This window comes from Peromyscus maniculatus, chromosome 5 (assembly GCF_049852395.1).
Source record: "Peromyscus maniculatus bairdii isolate BWxNUB_F1_BW_parent chromosome 5, HU_Pman_BW_mat_3.1, whole genome shotgun sequence".
In the NCBI taxonomy this organism is placed as follows: Eukaryota; Metazoa; Chordata; class Mammalia; order Rodentia; family Cricetidae; genus Peromyscus; species Peromyscus maniculatus.
Genome location: NC_134856.1, coordinates 81034650 through 81058484, shown reverse-complemented (window position 1 = coordinate 81058484; position 23835 = coordinate 81034650). Strand labels below are relative to the sequence as shown.

General features: G+C 44.9%; 1 protein-coding gene across 1 annotated transcript; it reads right to left on the bottom strand.

Annotated features, from left to right (window-relative positions):
* Positions 1-1550: 1550 nt before the first annotated feature.
* Phyh (phytanoyl-CoA 2-hydroxylase) lies at positions 1551-23066 on the bottom strand. Its single transcript, XM_076572756.1, has 9 exons — positions 22914-23066; positions 19296-19354; positions 17044-17154; positions 15467-15635; positions 14200-14281; positions 12188-12369; positions 7145-7294; positions 4405-4539; positions 1551-1997 (listed from the first exon to the last, which is right to left on the bottom strand). The coding sequence occupies exons 1-9, from the start codon at positions 22986-22988 to the stop codon at positions 1944-1946; spliced, it is 1017 nt and encodes a 338-aa protein (XP_076428871.1). The 5' UTR covers positions 22989-23066; the 3' UTR covers positions 1551-1943.
* Positions 23067-23835: the final 769 nt, after the last annotated feature.

Sequence of the window (23835 nt, the reverse complement as noted above, 5' to 3'; positions counted from 1 at the left end):
ACCACCCTCTAGGAGAATGAACAAAAGGCTGACGATTCCAGGGACCAAACGGTACTCTGGGGTCTCTAAGAACAGATAGAAACCTTTAGACCAGGGGTCTGCCACCCTCCAACAGTACTGCTGCAGGGAATTCAAAGCACTGAGATACACAACTGTCACCACGGAGTGGGACCACAGAGCACTAGGAGTGTGAGAGCCCACAGAGGTTTCCTAGTGAGATCTGAGCTTGCTTTACCAGCGGGGCTGCATAAGAGGATGGCTGGACCACGGGCCTGGGTACCAGGTGTTTGGAAGGGTCTGCACGTGGCTGTACCTAGCAAGGGGGAGGTCTTTTGCTCTGCCCCTTGGCATTGTTATATAAAGCCCTTTTGAATAAAGTTCTGAGCCGTTGGGTATTGACTCAGGTCCTCCCGAAGCTATCCTGTGTTTCTCTCTTTCCTCTCATCGACTAGGTCTCTTTCCATCTATCATTTCTTATCCCTCTCTCATTCTCATAGGAACCCTTTAAGAAGGAGGGAGCAGGCCTCCCACGTATACCCACACCCAGATCAAGCACCCAGCACTCAAATCCTGCACCTAGGTTCTTGTTTCCAATCCCATTGGCCAAGGCTCCTTGAAGAAGTGGCCGATTGCACGGAAGAGTCCGGAGCATTAGCAGGCGTTCACGGTGCCAGAAAGTAAGGCATACAGGTAAATAAGAAACAGCAAATCTGAGGCTGGGGGATGGCTTGCTGGGTAAAGTTGCACTGCAAGCGTGAGGATTTTACGTTCCAGGCCAGCCTGGGCTACATAGTTCCAAGCCATCTGGAAAACTTAGCAAGGCCTGTCTAAAATAGATAAAAATGAAGGGCTCAGGATGCAGCTCAGTGGTAGGGCACTTGCCATGCATACCCAGAGCTCTGGGTTCACTGAAGCTGGGCTTAAAAGAGGGGAGGGCTGTCTTGATAGAGAAATTGATAAACACCAAAACTCCAAATTCAGGAAAAGGAACTTGCTATTTTTTCCTCACCAAAGCCCCAACTAGAATTTTGAAAACTAAGGCTCACAGCTCGCTGCTGCCTCCAGCTGGTGTAGAGATAGGTTGCAGTAGTCACCCCGAGTCCACACTCAATGTTAATGGAAACAAAAGGATCCCAAAAGCCCGGTGTTTGAAACGGGGAGGCTTTACAGTAGAAAGTTGTCAGCCGCCCCACCCAACAGGAAACACCTGCCAGGCACTCTGGTCTTCCCTACTCAGCATCGAAAGAGACAAGTGGAGATGACTGGTCTGTGTTTTATGGAAAGGGTTGGGGTGAAGGCTTGCAAGGAAGCATGCTTCAGAAAACGGGGATCCACCTTTATTGGACTCCACGCTGCTCTCGCTCTGCCCGTCATTTACTGTGAATATTCACTCTATGTTCTAGACTAGAACAAAAGCCGGTCACGACATGAGACGGTAGGAGGTGGGTCCATGGCGGGAGGGATGTACACCCTGATGTATGTAGACTGAATTTCCAAGAAATCATTTCTGCTAGGTAAAGTGCCTGTGGAAAGAAATTGACTGGAAATGCTTAAATTATACTCAGTCACCTTTATTAGTTATATCCCAAGTTAGTTTTTCTTAAAACAGTAATATTTCACTCAATGAAAACAACAGTACCACATAATTCAATCTGGGCAGTTAAGGCCCCAGTACATGTCTTGATTCATACACAGGAGATAGAAAGGATGACATCATCTCAATAAGAAAACATTTTCCTGAGATGTCTTGCTTTGATGTTTCCTTTAAAAGAATTGTAATGAAGAGCTAATTATTTTTGTTTTGTCTATGGGGGGGAAGGGTTGGAGACAGTATCTTGCTATGTAGCCCAGGCGGCACTCGAACTCACGCTGCTCTCGTCTTACTCTCTTGAGTGTTGAGATTATAGGCACTCATCGTCGTATCGCACTCTTGAGGGGCTATTTCAAAGGTTTGTTCTTTCCCCTTTCACAGATCGGCCTCGAAACATCCAAATATCCTGAAATAATATCAAACAGAGTTCGTGGGACACTTCCATTGGCCTACCCCCCATGAGAAAAAGGGTTCAAGCCTCTACAAACGACTAAACAGGAAAACATTAATAGTCCTACGGATTAGTAAATAAAAACTGTTCTGGGACTTCAGTCACTCTACCGACCAGTATCTAGAATAGTGCTGACTATGCTAGGTCAGTGGATCCCCAGCTGCCAGCCCTGACCGATTGGACACAGGTGCTAATGGCAGATGATGCTATTAGGTCCATACACGACTTGGCCACAGTAAAAACTGTTTACCAGCTGTCTTTCTGCTGCTCCTTGATGCTATCTGCCTGGAGTCTGTTGAAAATTCTACTCATGATTGGATGATGACTGTGAAAAAGATGCCATAGTTGACTAGTTTGTTTTTAAAATTTGTTCTCCCCCACCTTTGTTTCTATTGTTGTTGTTTTGTTTTTAATTGCATTTTATGTATGTATTTATTTATGTATGTATTTATTTATGAGTGTGTGCGCGTGGCATACGTGAGTTAGAGAACAGATGGAGGTCGGAAAAGAACTTGCGGGGTTGGTTCTCTCCTTCCACCGTGTGAGCTGAAGGAGTTGAACTCAGGCTTGGTGGCACACACCTTTACTTTCTGAGTCATTTTGCTCGAGCAGCTTTTATTTTTGAGACAGGGTCTCACCCTGTAGCCCAAGTCAGCCTCCAACCCACCATGTAGCCCAGGCTGGCTCTGAACTTACGACAGTCTTCCTGCCTTAGCCTCCTGAGTACTGCAATTCTAAGAGTTAGCCGCCATGCCCAGTTCCTTTTCATTTCTAACAATACAATTTCTATTTTTGGGTTTACTGTTTAACTTTTGAGCGAGCCATAACCATAAGGTACGGCAGAAAGAATGAATAAGTCCAGTTCTCAAACCTAGTTCTGCCACTTACCTCAGCCTCCGGCATTTTTACAAAATGGCATGAATCCACTCTGACTGTTCTACGGAAGTTCAGTGAGAAATACAAGTGACACGAATGTCTTTTGTCTCTTAAAAATGATTACATAGTAGGAGTTGGCATTATTCTTTTAAATAAACCTGATAAGCTATAACTTACCAAGTAATAAATATCAACATGTGAGGCCTCATTTAGCATAACCTTACCAACCTCAAGCCTGGTGTACAGTCCAGGACTCACCTTGGATACTGTAAGCCATGGGATGGCAAGACCCTCGTATGAAATGGCACAGTATTTGAATAGAGCCCATATGCACCCTACCATGTACCATATACCTTCTCTGGCTTACCCATACTACCCGACAGAATGTAAATGTCCTATCAATAGACGTTTTATTGTTTAAGGAAGGAGCGATGAAAATGTCTGTATATGTTCAGGGCATAGGCAGTCTTTTTCAAATACTTTTTGAAAGGTTTAACTTATTTTTAAGGATGTAGGTGTGTCTGTGTGTGAGTATGTGCATGTGAGTGCAGTGCCTAAAAAGGTCAGAGGTGCTCATTCCCCCGAAACTGGAGGTAGAGGCCATTAGAAGCCTGTAACGGGCTGAACTTAGGTCCTCTACAAAAGCAGTTCTCATCCTTAACTGCTGAGCCATTTCTCCAGACCCCAAATGCTTTTAATATTTTCCAGTATTTCAATTGGCCAAATCTACAAATGTGGAACCTCACACGGGGAGAGGTGTCGACATCCTTGTTAGACCCAAGTCTTAGTTATTCATGGAAGGCATTTCAAGTCCTAGACAGAGGGAGACGAACGATAAGAATTTTTAGGGGCTGCAAATGTGAAATCAGAACATTTTCAAATATGGGACACATTTGTGGCTACTTTCATTTTTTAATTTCCAAAGTGATTTCTTTTCTTCTTTTTCTTTTTTTCTTTTCTTGCCCTGGCTGTCCTAGAACTCATTCTGGAGACCAGGCTGGCTTCGAACTCACAGAAATCCACCTGCCTCTGCCTCCCGAGTGCTGGCATAAAAAGTGTGTACCATCACTGCCCGGCTCAAAGTGATTTCCTTATTGAGATTTGGTAATTATATAGATTCCACATTCTCACCTTTGTAGGTTCCAAAAGTGGAATCAAGATACTCCAGATGACTGGAGACAGCTGGGGAGCATGGCATTTGGGTGACCTACAGCGAGTTAACTATCACTAACTCAGTATCCTTGGGCCCCAGGCCTGCATTTGTGATGACAAAGAGAATAAAACCAGCTTTCCAAAGTGAATGTGCCCACTCACTGGGATTGACTGATCAGCATCAACATCCACTATCCGTAGCGAAAGCCCTACACCGTCATTCTTGGTGGGCCCAGGAACAGCTCTGAAGGGAGCAAACAAAAGCCTGCATGCTTCGAAATTAAATCTGAAGAAAGAGAACCCCAGTGTTTCCTTTGGGGTTTCATAAACGTACCTTTAACTCAATGTTGCTTTCTAATCCATGCCGTTTCTCTGCTAACTCTTGAACTTCCCTCTCGATGTTTTCTTGACTGGTGCCCTTCACGTCGATATAGTGGCAGTCGGAACTGGCATAGTGGCAGGAAATTGCCTGTGCAGGAAGGATAGGCTGAGATTAGAGACGAGCACCCTATTAATCCCATTATGTCCCAAATCAAGCAGAGTCCCAGAATGGGAACATTTCACTTGAGATTTGATTTCTCAGTTGGAAGGATGGCCTCTAGTATCCTAACCCAGTCTCTTCATGCATAGCTTAGTCCCTCCTTCCACAGCCGAAGGCTAACTGAGAAATTACAAAAGATTTTAAAGAGTGGATGTGCGCGTGTGGAGGTCACAGGACAGGTTTTGATGGTTGGATCTCTCCTCCTACCCTTCAACTCCCAGGGACTGAACTCTGCTCAGGAGGCTTGGGAGCAAGCACCTGTATGTGCTGAACCATCCCACTAGCCCACGAAAGATTTTTTTAATTAGCTGTGATACTTGTTTTTAAGGTATATTTAGGAAGTCCAGTTCCTTAAGAGATCTTCAATATTTTTAGGCATTTAAAATTTCCCATATCCAGCCAGGTGGTGGTGGCGCATGCCTTTAATCCCAGCACTCGGGAGGCAAAGCCAGGCGGATCTCTGTGAGTTCGAGGCCAGCCTAGTCTACAGAGTGAGATCCAGGAAAGGCGCAAAGCTATGCAGAGAAACCGTGTCTCGAAAAACCAAAAAAAAAAAAAAAAAAAAAAAAAAAAAAAAATTTCCCATATCCTAAAGTCCTTAAATGGATGGTGTTCCACTATTATCTCTCATCTTTTTTTCCTTTTGGGGTAGGTTCACTATGTAGCTAAGGCTGTGTTACATAACTGTCCCCTGGTTCTCAGAACATGTGATCCTCCTGCATCAGTCTCCTGAGTGTTGCAATGGCAAGTGTGTGCCACACTGGACTTTGGCATCATCTCAACTTTGTTACCCAGTTGAATTTGAGATAGGTCATTATTTCAATGGAGATAGATATGGAAACTGGAAATACCTCTAGAAGAAGAATGCACATACCCTCTCAATTAAAAGGGGCATTAAAGGTCAGTTCCATGAACCCACCTTGCCTCCTTCTGAAGGAAGGCTGAAACTACTCAATTCTCTCCATTCTAGAAAAATTTGCAACAACTCCAAGCTTGCAAAGCAGTCATTAAAATTCCTCTTTTTTGTCACTAGTTCATTATCTAAAGGTGACCACATCCATCGGAAGGACTTGCTACTTTGCTCGAAATACTGATTTCTACAGTGGCGTCTCAAATTCTGTCACCTGTGTAAACCTGCATACTAGATCGAGCTGCATCAGAGACCAAGACAAAGGGAACATGCTCTCCCATATGCATTTTATTACAAAACAATGGTGACTATTTTTCTAGACTATGCAAGACACTAGAAAAGTATAGAAAAGGGCAAATTCAGTATATCAATTTTTTTCTTTTTTTTTTTCTTTTTTCTTTTTTCATTTATTTTTTAGTTTTTCAAGTCAGGGTTTCTCTGTGCCTATCCTGGATCTCACTCTGTAGCCCAGGCTGGCCTCGAACTCACAGAGATCTGCCTGGCTCTGCCTCCTGAGTGCTGAGATTAAAGGCGTGCGCCGCCACCGCCCGGCATCAGAACTTATTTATATTTCAGTGCTTATACCCCACACTCGCACAACTATGAGAGACAATACCAGCCTCTTATTTTAAAATTTGGCATAAGAAGAAGCATGGCTCTTTAAAAGTTCTTGCTGAGCTTTTGGCAGCCCCTTAAATTGTGTCCTGAGGCAGCATCTCCACCGCCTCAGCCTCATCTCAAGCTCCAGGGAACCCAGTGGGAACATCAGTGAGTGGAAGATACGGTTGGTGCCTTGTCTTTGGGCTCAAAGAGCCAGGGAGGATGGGTGGGAACCCTGTGAGGAGCCAGAACACCCGACTTAGACCCAAAGGAGCCCTGATGTTTGGTGTGGACCACTGTTTCCGTGAGGAAGTGCACTCTCACGGGACTATCAGATCTGCTGGACCTGTCAAAATGAGAAGTTGTGGCATTTGTGGGGAACTTTAACTTTTTGTGTTTTGTTTTTTTCAAGACAGGGTTTCTTCGTGTAGCTTTGGAGCCTGTCCTGGATCTCGCTCTGTAGACCAGGCTGGCTTCGAACTCACAGAGATCTGCCTGCCTCTGCTTCCCGAGTGCTGGGATTAAGGGCATGTGCGCCACCACCGCCTGGCTGTGGGGAAGTTTTTAACATAGGCAACAAAGTATCAAGTTGTAAACATTCTGAAGCTAAGGATTGAAAACACAAGGGCCTGCTGAGTCCAGTTTCTGAGTGTGCCCTTCGGAACTCAGTATTGTTTTGGATCAGTACTATTTTTCTCAATAGTAAAGATATTATGAACTTCTCTCCTGTTGTACTTAGAATGAGCAAAAGGAATTCCAAATGATGCTATTTTAGTAATTCAGCCATTGTTTTCCGTCTCAGCAGCAGCTGTGTGCTGAAAAGGCCACTTTTGTTCAGAAGTAATTTCATGAATGGTGCAGTGCTCACAGGGTGAGGGCCTAACAGAGGGAATATATGTGTATATCCTGGTAAATAAACTGGCCCCTCAGTGAAAAGTCCTGCATTCTTTGCTATCTTAATGTATTTTGAGATCTTTGTTCTAGTCCACTCATCTTTGGAGATGTAGCAATCTGAATCCATACCTTGCGGAATCCTTGAGTTTTGTTCCGACCAGATCCATGGATGAGCAAAGGATGAAAGAAAACAGTGTCTCCCTTCTCCATCACCAGATGCACCCTGTTGTTGTCCAGCTTGTAGTCTTGGATGCCATGGTACATTTTGTTAACCCCTCCCTAGAATACACAGGAGAAGACACATTCATATTCCAGGTGCCACCATGGCCAAGACTTCATCATCAGTCTATCGGGGAAGCCAGAGTCCTTGAACTTCCTCCAAGACAACAGCATGTCTAAGTTAGACTCTCAATGTTTTGTTTTTTAAATATACAGAATCTTCTTGGATGTCTGTTTTTCACAAGTCCCACGGTGGGCCAGTGAGATGGCTCACTGGTTAAAAAAGTACTTGCCACAAGATCCTGACACCCAGAAACCTAGGACCCATAGAGGAATGAGAGAACCTACTCCTGAAAGTTGTCCTCTGCCCACCACACATGTGCAATTACAGCAAATTAATTATAAGTTGTCCTCTGACCTCGACACATGCGCAACTACAGCAAATTAATTATAACTGATTTAGGCCAGTTTTGCCTCTTGTGGTTAACAGGAGTGTGATGCTTGTCATAATGTTAATTTGCCACCTTTTAGAATCTCCAGGGTAGGGAGCCTCGCCTGAAGAATTGTCCTGATTGCCTTAATTGCTAGAGGAAACCTGCCCAGAGTAGGGGGGCAGTAGATACAAAGGGGGTGGCCAAAAGTCTAGGTGAATTTTGGTACTTTATCTTCCCTTTCCGGGAGGCGGTTGTGGCGGTGGCAGCGGTGGCGGCTACTGCTCCTTTGCTGGCTTTAGAACCCATGTTTCCAGGCTTCTATCATAGATGGAGGACCAATGGGCTCTCCAGAAAATGTCTAGGTTTTGGATATTAGTCCGGTCAACTGCACAGCAACTACTGTTGGCCTCTCCAGTGTGAGACAGCCACTGTGGGACTGACAAAGCGCCCAGCCTCAAAGGACAACTGCTGCTGCTATTTTAATGTAAATTGATATAATAAATTATAAGTATGTATAAAATATCCATCCATCCTATTGTTTCAGTTCTGCTACGGAACCCTGGTTAATATAATGGGCAAATACACACATTTGCCTTAGGCTTGTCCAACCTGAATCAGTAATGTTCTTTCCTAGCATGACATTCTCCCTATCCAGATTTTTCTATGCATCCTCCTCCTCCTCGTCAGGAGTATCCTGGGGAAGCTAATTCTTCTCTCCAAATCGGGGGCACAGTGGGTGTGTCTGTGTGCAAAACTCTTATGTCACACCCAGAGTAAACCAAGAATACCAAAAAAGAACAAACGGCCAGGGGAGATGGCCCATCCTAGTAATCCCAGCACTCAGGAGGAGGAGGTACAAAGATCAAGATCAGCCTAAGTGTTGCTCCTTAGCTACTGTCTACCATTTTTCCCTTATACTTTTTTTCATTTTTTTGTTTTTTGACAATTTCACACTGGAGTGCACTCGAGACACCTACTCTGTGTCTTCTTTCTGTGTGTGACTCACGGAGTTTAGTTGGAGTTGCTTGCATAAGTTCCTACCTCAAAATATCCCGTAGGAGGAGTGAAAAACTCCCACCTTCTTTCTTGAGACAATCTCTCTCACCAAGTAGGCGAGGCTGGCCAGTGAGCTCTAGGGATCATCAGCCTGTCTCCACCTCAGCAGAGATTTCAAGTGTGCCCACCATGCTCAGCCTTTTTAATGATGATGATGATGATGATGATGATGATAAGTTCTGGGGAACCATGCTTGCAAGGCAAGCATCTTATTGACTGGGCTATCTTCCCAGCCCCAGCATCCGGTTCTTGCTAAGACTATTTCAAATCCCTTTTGGGAAATGGCCATTTTCCTAGGGGCTAGTATTGCAATTTGAACCCAGGACCCTTTTCTTCCAGCAAGGTGGGTATGTGACCTGGAAGCTAAGCTGAGCTGGCCTGGAAATGCTGCTGTTTGGAAAGCCTCCAGATCATTCCCTTTTGCTTAAGCCAAGCAGGGCCTGGCCCTGTGCCGTGACCAGTGCTGTAGCACATGATTTTAACTAGGCAAAGGTGTGTTACGTTTGTTTATGCTGCAGAACATTAACTGTGTGAAGATGTGTTACATTTGTTTCTGCTGTATTTGTCTAATTATGTAAAGATGTGTTGCATGGGCTTCCCCTTGCCTGCCTAAGGCACCCGATTGGTCTAATAAAGAGCTGAACGGCCAGCAGCTAGGGAAGGAAAGGCTAGGTGGGGCTGGTGGGCTGAGAGAATAAATAGGAGGAGAAATCTAGAAGAGAAGGAAAAAGAACAAGAGGAATGAGGGAGAAGGAGGAGAGAATGAGGGACATGCCTGGGGAAGAGGACAGACAGACAGACATGAGGAGCAGGGAAAGTCAGATACACAGAAGTAAGAAAGGTAAAAAGCCCTGAGGCAAAAGGTAGATAAAGAGAAAGAGGTTAGGTTAAAAGAGCTAGCCAGAAACAAGCTAAGCTAGGCTGAGCACTCAAAACTGATAATAAGTCTCTGTGTCATGATTTGGGAGCTGGTTGGTGGCCCAAAGGAAAAAGCCTGGTACACACCAACCCTTACCTAACCTTAAAAGAAAAGAATACAGATCTATACATATATATTTACATATACATATATAATACAAATACATATATTTACTGTGTGAGGAGGGGATGCTCATGCCACAGCACATGTGTGGAAGCCACGGGACAACTTAGGGGATTTAGTTCTCTCCTTCCACCATGTGGAGCCCAGGGATCAATCAGGCTTGACAACAAGTACCTACACCTGCTGATCTATCTTTCTGCCTCTCCCTAACCCGAAATCGATGGATTTCACAATTTCAGGTTTACCATCATGAGCAGACTGAAATACTTTCACATAATAACGATATGTCACATAGTACCGTTTTAAGAATCCTAACATCCTGGGCTAGCTTGATGGCTTAGTGGGTAAAGGTAGCTGCTGCCGAGAGCAACCTCTAGGACCTACAAAGTGGAAGAAGAAAACAAGACATGTGCAAGGTGTCCTGCGGCCTCCTCGTGTGTGCTATAGTGCACACAAGCATGCTGCGTGCATGTGTACACAGATATGCCCAAAATAACAAAGAAAACCAGAAACTGACTTCGTCCGACAAGCTCTCCAAGCAGGCTTCTCCATTTCCTCCAGAAGATCAGTTCCCTGTGTTTCACCACGGATATGCTATCTAGACTGACCCTCATCTGAGAGCTCAGGGTCTTCTAGTCTTAGATTTGAAATGTGGAGAACCTCCCCCTTGGTTCTCTGCCCCTGGCTTCCCAAATGTTCAACGCATCTTGTACCATACCCCAAAATAACTATTCTTGAAGAATTGGTTTGGTCTCTTCATTTATAGATGCAAAAACCTTAATAGCTCCCCACAGCAAGAGCTGAATGGGTAAGAAAAAGGGGTGCAGCTGAGCAATAAAATGAAGCTTGGCAATGCAAAGAACTGGGCTATCAAGACACACACCCCATCAGTGAGTCTCAAGTATGCTAAGTGAAAGAAGCCACACAAAAGAGTGAATACTACAGAACTGTATTTATGCAACATTTTAAAAAATGCAAACAAACCTGTAAAAATGGAAAACAGCTCAGTGATTGTTTTTGATAACAGGTGAGGTGGAGAGAGGAGTTTTTCTTTTTCTTTTCCTTTTTTGACAAGCTCTTGTGATGTTGCCTAGACCATCCTGGAACTTCCCATCCTCCTGCCTCAGCCTCCTAAATGCTAGGATTACAGGCATGTGCCACCACACCAAGCTAAAGGGACTTTGATTCTCTTCAGTAAGGTAACCAATGTGCAGAAATAGATAGTTAATTATATGACAATTATACTCCAAACAGAGTATAATACTTTCTTTAAATGAAAGCTCTGCCAGCTGCTTACAAAAGGCAAGGTCCATGTGCCCCAAGCAAACTAGAGCCAGCATGAAAGTCTTCTCAAATCTGGTTCTTCCCTCTGCCAATCTTTTCAGTGTCCCTGAAGCCCCTAACCCGTCTGCACCAAGAACACCCAGCTCTTAGCAATGCCTGTGCTTGTGCTTGGCCTCCGTGTCTCTTTTTCTAGGAGGAATTTCTACGATGTCCTTCAATGTTCAGCTCTTTCTAGGGCAATGGTTCTCAACCTTCCTAATGCTGCGACCCATTAATACAGTTCCTCGCGTTGTGGCAACCCCCAACTATAAATTATTTTTGTTGTTACTTCAGAGCTGCAATTTTGCTACTGTTATGAACTGTACTGTAAATATTTGTGTTGCCCCATGTAAAAGAGTATTTGCCCTCCTCCCAAGAGTCAAGAACCACCACTCTAGTGTCTGCTGGCCTTTGCAATTGTAGGTGACAGACTGGCCCTCTTCTTCACTCTGAGATCCATCATCAGTTGGTAAGACTAATTTGTCATTTATCACATGTGTCTGGGGCTGAAATATTAATGACTGGCCCTTGTGACAGAACTTATGTAGCACGGACCCAAGTCCCACACATTGGCTTCACTTTCAAACATGTGTTGAAAGGATAGATGTCATTGGATATTTTACCCGACATCCTTAAAATTGCTCTGATTCTAACTGTGTATGTAGCTCAAGACGATATTTGCTAAGAAAGGAAGTGCAGTCTCCTTCCTAGGCTCCTCCTGTCCGCTGATGTAAACTAAAAACAGCCAAGGGTTCTGGAAAGACTCAGCCGCTGGGCTCAGGAGATGGCTGTTCCAGCCTGAGGACCTGAGCTTGGTCCTCAGAACACAAGTTAAAAGCAAAGAAAAGGCTGGGTTTGGCAGTGTTTGCTTTAATGCCAGTGCTGATGAGGGAGACAGGCTGATCCTGGGGCTCACTAGCCAGCCAGTCTAGCCTACCTGTTGAGAGACCTGCTTTAAAAAAAAAAAAAACAAATAGAAGGCACCTGAGAAATGATACCCAAGGCTGTCCTCTGGCCAGCACGTGTATGTGCACACACATGAATGCACACACACACACCACAATCACACAGAGAGGTGCAGCAGTTACGCAGACCTACCTCCCACTTGGGGTAACTGTGTGGCTTCAGTGTGCCTTTGTGGGTGCCTGGGAGCACAACCAGACAACCGTTGCTTCTGTCAATGTGCTCCATGGCAGTCCAAGCACAAACGATACGATCGCTAGGGCGGAAGGGGAAATAGTGAAGATCCTGGTGCAAGGGATGCCGGGATGTCTTCTTGCCTGCAACAGAACCCACTGTCAAAAAATGCAGAAGTCTGGGAATTTCCTCATTTGCTTGAAAACCTGGAACACTGACCTATCTACCAAAACTAAATAAAGGGCTGGGCCGTGATGGCACACACCTTTAATCCCAGCACTTGGGAGGCAGAGACAGGTGGATCTCCGTGAGTTCAAGGTCAGCCTGGTCTACAGAGCAAGTTCCAGGACTACACGGAAGAAACCCTGTCTCAAAAAACCAAAGTCGCCAGGTGGTGGTAGAGCATGCCTTTAATCCCAGCACTTAGGAGGCAGAGACAGGCAGATCTCCATGAGTTCGAGGCCAGCCTGGGCTACAGAGTGAGTTCCAAGAAAGGTGCAAAGCTACACAGAGAAACTCTATCTTGGAAAAAACAAACAAACAAACAAAAAACCCAAAAAACAAAAAAAAACCAACTCAAACAAACAAAAACAAAACAAAATCCCAAATACAGGAAATCAGTCTTAAGAGATAAGCAACAAATTGAAGTATCAGTGAGGGCTCCACATCCTCTACTTCCGGCTCCCACTGGAGGGGTAGTTAATATCCTTTCTAGCAGTCACACATCATCCCTTTGTTGCTTGCGATTTTCACAGGGGCAGAATTCAATAAGGATTTTACTACAGCTGGATTAATGAAATTAAGGAGAATGATATGGAGCCAAGCTCCAGTTCCCCTTTCCTGTGGCTTGGAGGCTCTCTCGGTCCTTGTCCTTGGCAAGGTGACATGTATGTATAGGTGCTCACACATGTGCATGTGCTTATGTGCAGATGAGAGGGTTTGCATGTTGACAGCCTGAGTGTCCTCAGTAACCCTATCCATCTCCTTGGATGCAGGGCCTTTCATTAGCCTGCAGCTCACCAATTAGGCTAGGCTGGATGGTCAGTGTTCCTGGGAAGTCTCTTGTTTCTGCCTCCCCAGTGATGCACTCTCCTGCCTGGCATTTTTACATGGGTTCTGTCTTAGTCAGGGTTTCTACTGCTGTGATGAAACACCATGACTAAAGAAACTTCGGGTGGAAAAGGTTTATTTGGCTTACACTTCCACATCACAGTTCATCATCAAAGGAAGTCAGAAAAGGAACTCAAACAGGGCAGGAACTACAGTTGCTGACGCAGAGACCATGGAGGAGTGCTGCTTGCTGGCTGCTCCTCATGGCTTGCTCAGCCTGCTTTTTTATAGAGCTCAGGACCACCAGCCCAGAGATGGCACATAGTTAAAAAATAAATCAAAAAACTCAGACATGCTGGTCAGTAGTGGCACGTGACTTTAATCCCAGCACTCAGGAGGCTCAGCATGCAAGTGGATCTCTGAGTTCAAGGCCAGCCTGGTCTACAGAGTGAGTTCCAGGATAGTCAGGGCTACACAGAGAAGCCCTGTCTAGACAAAGAAATAAAAAAGAAGCTTAGCTGGTTGTGGTGACGCACGCCAGTAGGATCGAGAGTTCAAGGCCAGCCTAGGCTACACATTAAAAAAATAAAAATAAAATAAAATAAATAAATAAATAATAAATAAAAAATAAGACGCTTAGACACAATGAACAGAAGTTTATGATATACAAACTATTGCTTGATGAGCTCTACAGACTGCTGTGTGACTATTTAGCAATACTCCCTATAGTCACTCTCTGAAATTACTATTACTCATCAGTGTTGTTATAATATAAAGTGTTTTAAGAGTTAAATGAAAGCTTATACATTCCCTCATCTGAAGTTTGATAGTTAAATGCATGACCTAGGTTTGAACATCAACTTTACATACTTAATCTAGCAATACTTTCTTTTGTGTGTTCCTAACAATGAAGAGTTCTTTACCAGAATCTGAAGGTTTGTTTATCAACATGGTGTGCATAGCCATGATATTGGGTCCAGTGAAACACTCCACATATTTCAGAATCTACGAGAAAAGCAGTAAAAAAAAAAGTAACTTCATAGGAAGTCAGAAGCACAGGCAAATGACATGGCAAACAATGATCTACAGAAGAACCAAGATGGCGGAAAGATCCTGAGTTCCAGGGTCAGTTTTATACAGCATAAGTAAGACTCCCGTCTAAAGCAACAACAACAATAACAACACAAAACTGTCAAGAAAAATGCAGGGCTGGCAGCTGGCAGCTCAGAGGGTTATCAGCATTGTGTGCATGGCCATATATTGGGTCCAGTGAAACATTCCAGATATTTCAGAACCTAAAGGGGAGGGCAACAATTTGACGAGGGTATCCAAGGCCCTGAGTTGAGTCAGCAATACCAAACAAACAAACAAACAAACAAACAAAAAAACAACTAATCTCATACCTCTACTGACCAGAGTCATTACAATAAATAAATAAATTTACAAATAATAGCTTTGTAACTGTTGACATTCTGGTTATCAAGTCTTAGGTGAGGTTTGTTGTTTTTCACCACAAACCACAATTAACACAGTCCTTAGAAAAGTCTTTCTTTTTTTTTGGAGCTGAGGACCGAACCCAGGGCCTTGTGCTTGCTAGGCAAGCGCTCTACCACTGAGCTAATTCCCCAACCCCATGGAAAGTCTTTCAATCAGGATGCCATGGGTAGTTAAGGTGAGCTAATTTTTAAATATTTATTTATTTTTATATTATGTGCATTGGTGTTTTGCCTGCACGTATGTCTGTGTGAAGGTGTCAGAGTCAAAGACAGTTGTGAGCTGCCATGTGGGCGCTGAGAATTGAACCTGGATCCTCTGGAAGAGCAGTCAGTGCTCTTAACCACTGAGATCATTCTTTTATTTGGACTAGGGACTCCTCTGTGCATTATAGAACCTCTGGGTCCCATTAGCAGCCTCAGTGGCTTCTACCCATTAGAAGCCATTAGCTCGCCCCACCCCAATTATGACAACTGTTAATGCCTCCGGATGTTGTCATAGCCAGCATGGGGCCGGGTCACCTTCACTTAAGAACATAGCTCCAACACCCTATGTAGAAAGGAGCTGGATGGAGGCAGACCAGCTATGAGGCCAACAGGAAAGGGACAGGGGCAAGATGGGGTAAACTGAGCAGTTGTTACAGGCAGACTTGTAGATAGATGCACCCTCAGGCAGGAAGGCAGGCGGGGCTCTCACCTGGGGGAGGGTGCAGTATCTAAAGAGCTCCTCGTCTTCTTGGAAATCCTGGATCTTTGTAACCACTTTCTCATTTGGTGCATAGTCCAGTTTTGTAATGGTCACATCTCTCATCACCGTTATCCCTAGTGGCTTCACCTCCTTTCTGCAGATCCTTTCAAACTCAGCTCTAGAAATGAGATTTACAAAGAAGGTCATGACTCTGGCTGGCCCCGCCCTGTTGAGAGATTTGCAGATTTTGGGTCCACATCTCTGCTCTAGTAGAATAATGCTCATGGGAAGGAGGAGAACAAGGTCAGGGGTTCTTTCTGCCTTCTACCTGGAACCATTACCTCAAAATACCTCACCCACAGCAGACCAGTAGGGAAACTCTGTGTGTGTGTGTGTGTGTGTGTGTGTGTGTGTGTGTGTGCGCGCGCGCGCTCGTTTAATTCCCCCCCAGCCCCCCCTCTCCCCCCCAGTGCTTGCCATTCCTGGCTTTTCAGAATTCAGGTCTTTATGCTCACACAGCAAGACCTTACCTACTGAGCCATCTCCCTAGACTGGGAAGTATTTCTTGATATGGTGACACTGTGATAATAGAGATTGAGTATCCCTTATCTGAAATGCTTGGTAACAGAAGTGTTTTGGATCTCAGATTTAAAAAAAAAAAAAAACACTTGGGATATTTACATATGCATAATGTGATATCCTGGAGATGGAACCCAGGTCTATACACAAAAGTTCCCATCAAAACTTATCCACAGGCCTAAAGGCATTTTATGTACTATTTTTAGTGCATTTGTGTTTTGACTTCCACCTTTCACATGAGAGCACATGTGAGATTCTCCAGCTATTACGTCATGTCATCACCCAAGAGGTTTTAGATTTGGCAATGAAATCTATTTGATGTTCCAAGTTGAACATCCCTAATGCAGAAAAATCCGAACGGCAAACACTGTGTAGCAACTCTGGGCTGCCAACCCTGTTCCTAGTGTCCTCCACCTCTCTCACTTCATTTTGTCCAACAACAACACTAAGACACCAGTAGGATTAAAAGGCCTCATTTTAAAAACCCGAGGCATTTGCAGATCACCACAGAATGTTCCCTGTTAGATGCAGGACTGAGACTCTAGCTCTGGAACTCACACTTCTAAAGACCCACAAACAAATCATGTCATTAAAAAACATCTGAACATGGCTGGGGAGGAGGGTTGGTGCCTGAAGCAGCTGCTGCCCAAACATGACCTTGACCCTCCGGAAACCACGTAAAGGCAGATGTGTTGTTGTGGAGCTATAGTCCCTGCCCTGCTTCTGTGAGATGTGCACAGAGGCAGGAGAATTACTGGAAGCTCACAGCCCCGTGAATATTAATGGCAAACAGAAAGGAGACCTTGTCTCAGACGAGATGGAAGGAGAGAGCAGACCTCTCACCTCCACACGAGTGTGTTGGTACTCACACTCATCAGTTCCCAGACACACATCTCTCACACACAGACACACAAACTCTGAACATGCAGAAGCTAATCTAACTTGTGCTATCATTACATTCATGTAATACATTTTTTTTTGTAAAATCATAAATAGCAGTATTATACCGAAAACGTTGAATATCATCATCAGATACCAGATTTTTAATGACAAGAAACCCATTTTCTTCATAAAATTTTCTCTGCTCCAGGCTTAGGACATTATTATCCAAAGTGTACCTAAAAAAGAGAAAGAAAAAAAAACCTCCATGTAAGTCCCAATTTATTATTATTATTATTATTATTATTATTATTATTATTAATTTATTATTTATTTATTATTCATTATTTTATTTATTTATTTATTTATTTATTTATTTATTTATTTATTTATTTATTTATTTATTTTGGTTTTTCGAGACAGGGTTTCTCTGTGTAGCTTTGTGCCTTTTCCTGGAACTCACTTGGTAGCCCAGGCTGGCCTGTAACTCACAGAGATCCGCCTGCCTCTGCCTCCCAAGTGCTGGGATTAAAGGTGTGCGCCACCACCGCCCGGCTCATAAGTCCCAATTTAAATTACAAGCTAATAGTATACAAAGAACCTGAGATCTATTCATAGGGAAAGGGGGAGACAGGGTCTCACTGTGTAGCTCTAACTGGCCTGGAACTTGCTAACCTTGAACTCACAGAGATCCGCCTGCCTCTGCCTCCTGAGTACTGGGACCAAAGGTGTGTGCCACCACCCCCAGCCTACATTCATACTTTTTAATTCAACATTTCTATTTATAAGGCTTTATTGAAGTAACCTAGAAAAGTTTTTAAAGAATGTTAAATCTAAAACATTACATATGGCCACCAAAAAAAATGTGTGTTACTGGAAAAATATTAACGAAGAAATTATATCCATGCAAGAGATGTTTAAAATGAAGGGCACAATACTGTGGATACACTTGTCATAATAGAAAATGATTGAAGTAATATAAAACAAAACACACACATGGAGAAAGAGGGGGGAGGGGGAGAGAGAAGAAGGCAAAGGGGCATGGAGATGTTGCCCAGAGGCAGAGCTGTTGCAAAGAAATTTTGTTTTTAAACAATGGTTGCCTTTTGGTAATAATTCTAAACTCTGAATTTAAATTTTTTCCTACAGTGAATAAGAATTGTCTTTCAAATGGAGGACCAATATAGTAAAGTGTGTGTGTGTGTGTGTGTGTGTGTGTGTGTGTGTGTGTGTGTGTGTGTGTGTGTGTGTGTTTCTTAAGACAGGGTCTCACTTTGTAGTACAACAGGCTGGTCTTGAACTTGGAATTCTCCTGCCCTGACTTTGCAAAGTCTGGGATTCCGGGCATGTACCACCACACCCAGATAATACATTTTAAATCGTGTGGTCAGTGCAGTCTCAGAAGCAAACAAAGTAACAAAGCTCACATAAGCAGATCACGAGCTTACACACTCAGACCAACCAACCCACTCCTTAAGGTTGGCATTGCGACTATGTGTACGAGATTTATGAAGGCTGGGCTTTTCCCTTTCAAAACAAGGCAATATACATGCCAGGTGCTGGCCTAGCATAGTCTCAGCTGCTCAGGAGGCTGAGGCAGGAGGCTCAAGACCTACCTGATGAGACCTTACTTCACAGAAATAAATAAGCCTCACACACACACACACACACACACACACACTCAGAATGCTAGCCAATACAATGCTTGGATTTTTCAGGGGTTGGATTATGTATTTTCTTTTTTCTTCCTTTTGGATTTTAGATTATGCAAAGAAAACCTAAGTTAGACTCTCCAAAGATCCCCGAAGCTGTACCATTTAGCATGCTTTCTGGAGGCGAGGTGTTTCTAGAGTGAGTTCTAATGCAGCAGGGTGCTGCATGTTACCGGGTGGAGAGAGGACACTCTATGCCAGCTTCCACTAGAAAGACTTTCACATATCGTCCTAGTTAACGTTACTCTTGCTGAACTAAAACAGCATGACCAAAAGCAACTTGGGGAGAAAAGGCTTTATTTGGCTTACACTTCCACATCACTGTTCATTATGGAAGGAACTCAGGGCAGAAACTCAAACAGGGCAGGAACTTGGAGGCAGGAGCAGAGGCCATGGAGGGGTCCGCTTACCGGCTTGCTCATCATGGCTCACTCAGCCTGCTTTCTTATAGAAACCAGGACCATCAGTGCAGAGGTGGCACCGCCCACAATGGACTGGGCCCTCGCCCATCAATCACTAGTTAAGAAATACCCTACAGGCTTGCTTACGGCCCAACTTATGAAGGCAAATACTCAACTGAGATTCTTAGATGACTACCTTGTGTCAAGTTGGCATAAAACCAGAACATGTACACAGTATAGTTATAGATTAAAAGGAGGTCTACTTACTGGAATTGTTGAGGATAGGGACTGGCAGAGGACACTGGCCCTGATATGGGGTGAGCCACCTAGGTAAGAGCTAAGGAAAACAAAGGAGCCAAACTCTGTGCCTAACACCCGCCTCCCGCCTTGTTTCTGGGGAAAGGAGGTTCACATGACCCTGCACAGTCCACACTGCTGGGACTTAGGTCGCCTCAAGTGGGGCCTGAAGAGAGAAAGAGCTACTGTTTAGAAAGCCCGACCAGCTCAGTCACTATCGCTATCACTCTGACGAGAACGGTCCATTACCCCCGTCTCTACCTGTAGCTTCAGCTGGAACCCTGCCCGGGATTTCCTTTCACGAACTACTGAGCAAATAACCCCAGAGGTCACACTGTAGAAAGTTAGGAGAGATGTGTGGGCTTACGTACTTGCCTGTTGTGACTTTGGTCTAAACTGTTAAGAGTTTGCCAGTCATCAGGGCACAGAAAGTATGAGCTAAACAGTCAAGCATATTTTTAAATATCAAAAAGGCTAGACATTTGTAAGATCTTATTTCATGCAGTAACTACAGATTAGTGACAGCCATTTTTTCTGCTTCTTTAGCTTAAATGGCTGCTCTCAGAATGTCACTTCTACCCAGGTGGGAGGGCACACAATTTTAATCCCAGCACTTGGGAGGCAGAGGCAGGTGCGTTTTTTATGAGTTTGAGGCCATCTTGGTCTACATAGTGAGTTTGAGGCCAGTCAGGGGTACATAGTGAGACCCTGTCTCAAACCAACCAACCAACCAACCAACCAACCAACCAATCCCACAATGTCACTGCACATAAACATGTTTGTCATTTATTTTCATTCATTTATTGAAGCAGGATCTCACTAAGTAGCTAAGATTGGGCCTGGAAGTTGATTTATAGTCAGCTGGCCTCAGACTCCTCCTGCCTTAACCTCCAGAATACTGGGATTATAGGTATACATTACCATGCCAGGATTGTTATCTTGATTTTTTTTTTTTTTTGGTTTAATGACTTTTTTGAGATAGAGTATTATGTAACAGGTGCTGGCCTTGAATTTGATGTGTAACCAAGTATGATCTTAACTTCTGATCCTTCTGCCTCCATCCACTGCCTAAGTGGTGAAATTATAGACATAAGTCACCATACCTGGTTCATTGTTCTTCTTTTTTTGTTTGTTTGTTTGATTTTTCTTTTCTTTTCTTTTCTTTTTTTTTTTTTTTTAAAGACAGGATCTCACTATGTAGCCCTGGCTGACTGGAACTTGCTAGATAAACTAGGCTGACCTTGACCTTGAACTCACGGAGACCGCCTGCCTCTGCCAGGATTAAAGGCAGTTGCCAACTGGTTTATTATTTCTTTTTTAAAATTATTTTTATTTTTATTTTATGTGCATTGATGTTTCACCTATGTGTATGACTGTGTGAGGGTGTCAGGTGCCCCTAGAACTGAACTTACAGACAGCTGTGAGCTGCCGTTGTGGGTGCTGGAATTGAACCGGGAAGCAGTCAGTGCTCTTAACCACTGAGCAGTCTCTCCAGCCCGGTCCCTTGGCCCCTCTCCACTATTTCTACAACTTAGTTGTTGTTCTCAGAGAACTGTTTAATGACGCTGAAATGTATGATTAAAAAGCTAAGTGAAAAGTGGATGCAAAAAGCTGTGACTACAGTTAAATACCAATTATGTAAACAAAAAACATTCACTTTTCCCCAATCTTCATTTCTTAGAAGCAAATTAAGGCTGGGGAGAAACTGCCACAATTCCCAGAAGTCTACGTAAGTAATATATTCACTATGGCCAGCACTGTCCAAAATCCAAATCCAGCTGCTAGCCACATCTGGCTATTTAAATTGAAAGCTGACTCAAGTTAAAAGTGCGGTACCTAGCTAAGCTTGGTGGATCATACCTTTAATCCCAGCACTTGAGAGGCAGAGGCAGGTGGATCTCTGTGAGTTCTAGGACAACATAGCCTATATAGCAAATTCCAGCCAGCCAGAGCCACATAGTAAGATCCTGTCTCAAAACAAACAACCAAAAAACCCAAAAGAGTAGCAAGAGACTGCACCAATTTCAGTCCGAATATATCTAGCACCGGTATATCCGAATTTCTCAAAATTTAGCATACATCCAATTGCCAAGAGGAAAAGGACTGTGGTCCTCCACCCCACATATTATGCAGACCCAACAAGGACTTTCAGTCTTGCTCGGGATGTCTGATCTCTCCCCATCAGTTTCTCAGTGTAAAATGAGGTTACATCGCCACCATCTGAGATTACTGCCTGTCTCTCTCAACCTGCAGACGAAAGTTTAAATTTGCGGTAGGCCTGGCACACTGCTGCTTGTAAACACCCAGCCACCCAGCAGTCAGAGCCATAGGGAAGAGCAAATAAACAGCCGTCACGACCAGCCTCAGAGATGCCAGGTACCGAAGGACAGAAATCAGCACTGGTGTAATCTGGTTGCCTGTGGGAAAATCCCAGGCAGTAAATTTTAGAAATTTCCAGGGCGAGAATCCTGGAATGAGCAGCCAACAGTTTGACACCTCCTCCTACCCGCTGCGGGGCGTAGTTCAGTGTGTGTGTGAGTGTGAGTGTGAGTGTGTGTGTGTGTGTGTGTGTGTGTGTGTGTGTGTGTGTGTGTGCGCGCGCGCGCGCGCGCGCGCGCGCGCCTGCTTGAAAGCCTTGGTTTAGTGTTTTTTGCTTTGTTTTGCTTTTGAGACATTGTCTCTCACTGTTAGCCATCAGCTAGTCTGGCTGGCCACCAAGCCCCAAGATCCTCACTCAGGTCAGCACCTCCCAGATCACAAGCGTTTACCACCAGGCCTGGGATTTTTTAAAGTACGTTTTGGGGACGAAACTCCCACCTCAGTTATTAATGCTGGATGAGCCAGTACTTTATCGAGTGAACTCCTGGGCTCTTTCTGCATCTCTGCCTTCCTCACACATTCCCTCAGACACTCACTTTTGAAGACCAAGGGACTGGGCAAGCCAAGGGGACTAAGTCCCTTTCCGGGAACGAGTGCAGAGCTGGGGAGACCTGCAGTACCCGGACCCTGCAGAAGGACACAGCTCTGTGAGCTGGTAGAGAAGGGCTTCCACCTGCGCGAGGCAGAGTCCTGCATCCCGATCCTTCTGTTCTTGACGACTGGCGCCCCCTCCTGACCCCTGAGGATCCGTGCCTCTGCCTGCCTTGGTCACAGGCAAGCAGCTCCGCACCTCTGTTGACAGTGTAACTGTCCTTGGCATTTCTAGGAAATGTAGGAAAACACAGGGCAGAAAAATGCCAAGGCAGCTGAATATGGCAAAGTTCTTTTTGTGACGACGTCGCCACCTCCTGCTTTACTTCTTTCGCTTTACACAAAGCAAGAAACCGCGGTGCTAAGCAGTCTCGGAACGGTGCGGGGACACGCACCAGCCACCCAGGCCAGGCAGAGCCACACACGCCCGCCGCCCGATCAAGGGTGCTCCGGGGAGGTAGGGGGATCCCCGAACATGGGGATGCAGCCTCCTCCCCGCTCCCCCGGGGAGTGGAAACAGGAAGAGCCGGCAGCGCAGCGGCTCACTTGTGCCCTTGGAGCCACAGCCTGAAGGAGATGCTCCTTCCAGCCTGAGCCCCTCCGCAGCCCAAAGGATACAATCGCTGGGGCCGAGGGGCCGCTGAGGTGTCTCAGAACGACCTGCAGCCGGACGCCAGCTCGCTGTCGGTCCATGGTAGAAGCCAGGAGACGACGCTCCTGGGCCTGGGCCTGGGCCTCACTTAACTCATCGCAAGGCCCCGCCTCCTGGCGGCGGGTGGAGTGACCCGCCTAGGACTGGACGCAGCGCCACCTCCCACCTCCTACGCCCTCCTGCAGCGGGAGGGTGATGAGGTTAGGGGAGACGACCGAGGCGATCAGGGAGTCCACACTCAGGGCCACTGTGGTTTTGTTCTAATCTGCTGGGATCCTTCCTGCGGCACCGAAACATGAAGGTCCTAGTGATGGGGGCGAGGTCTCCCGGCGACCGAGGCAGTTCGGGATCTGAGCCACACTTTTCGTAGTTTTGATCTATGAGCAAGCAATCTAAGTGACTATTCCTCCCACGGCGAGCCAATAAAAATTAAAATCTTCTGTGCTGTTCAAAGGAGACATTTAACTTAGTGTGAATTCCTCCCAAAGTATTAGGAGGCTTGGCCGTTCATTTTTAAGAGTGTGTGGAATTAAATAGCTCCCAGAAGTACGATCCAGGCAGTCTAGTATACTTTATCATTCTTGTTACATGTGTGTGTGTGTGTGTGTGTGTGTGTGTGTGTGTGTGTGTGTGTGTTTGCATCCTTGTTTGTGGAGATCAGAGAACAATCTGGGGAAGTTGATTCTCACCTCCCACTATCTGGGGATCAAACTCCAATGGTCAGACTTGCTCCGCATACTCCCTTAACTGCTGTGTTATCTCACTAACCTCTAGTTCAACATAATACGTAAAATTTCTTACATAGCTAAAAACTCTTTTCCTAAAATTTCTTTGAAATCCTTCCACTACACATCATCTCGCCGTGTCTGGTTTCTTTAGTATAGAGAG

Excerpts from the sequence above, each read along its gene's own strand:
- Phyh (XM_076572756.1), bottom strand. The coding sequence starts at position 22,988 with ATGGACCGACAGCGAGCTGGCGTCCGGCTGCAGGTCGTTCTGAGACAC. Across the intron at positions 17,155-19,295 it reads CCCTATCCTCAACAATTCCA|GTACACTTTGGATAATAATG; the intron begins GTAAGTAGACCT and ends TCTCTTTTTTAG. Across the intron at positions 12,370-14,199 it reads AAACAAACCTTCAGATTCTG|GCAAGAAGACATCCCGGCAT; the intron begins GTAAAGAACTCT and ends GTTCTGTTGCAG.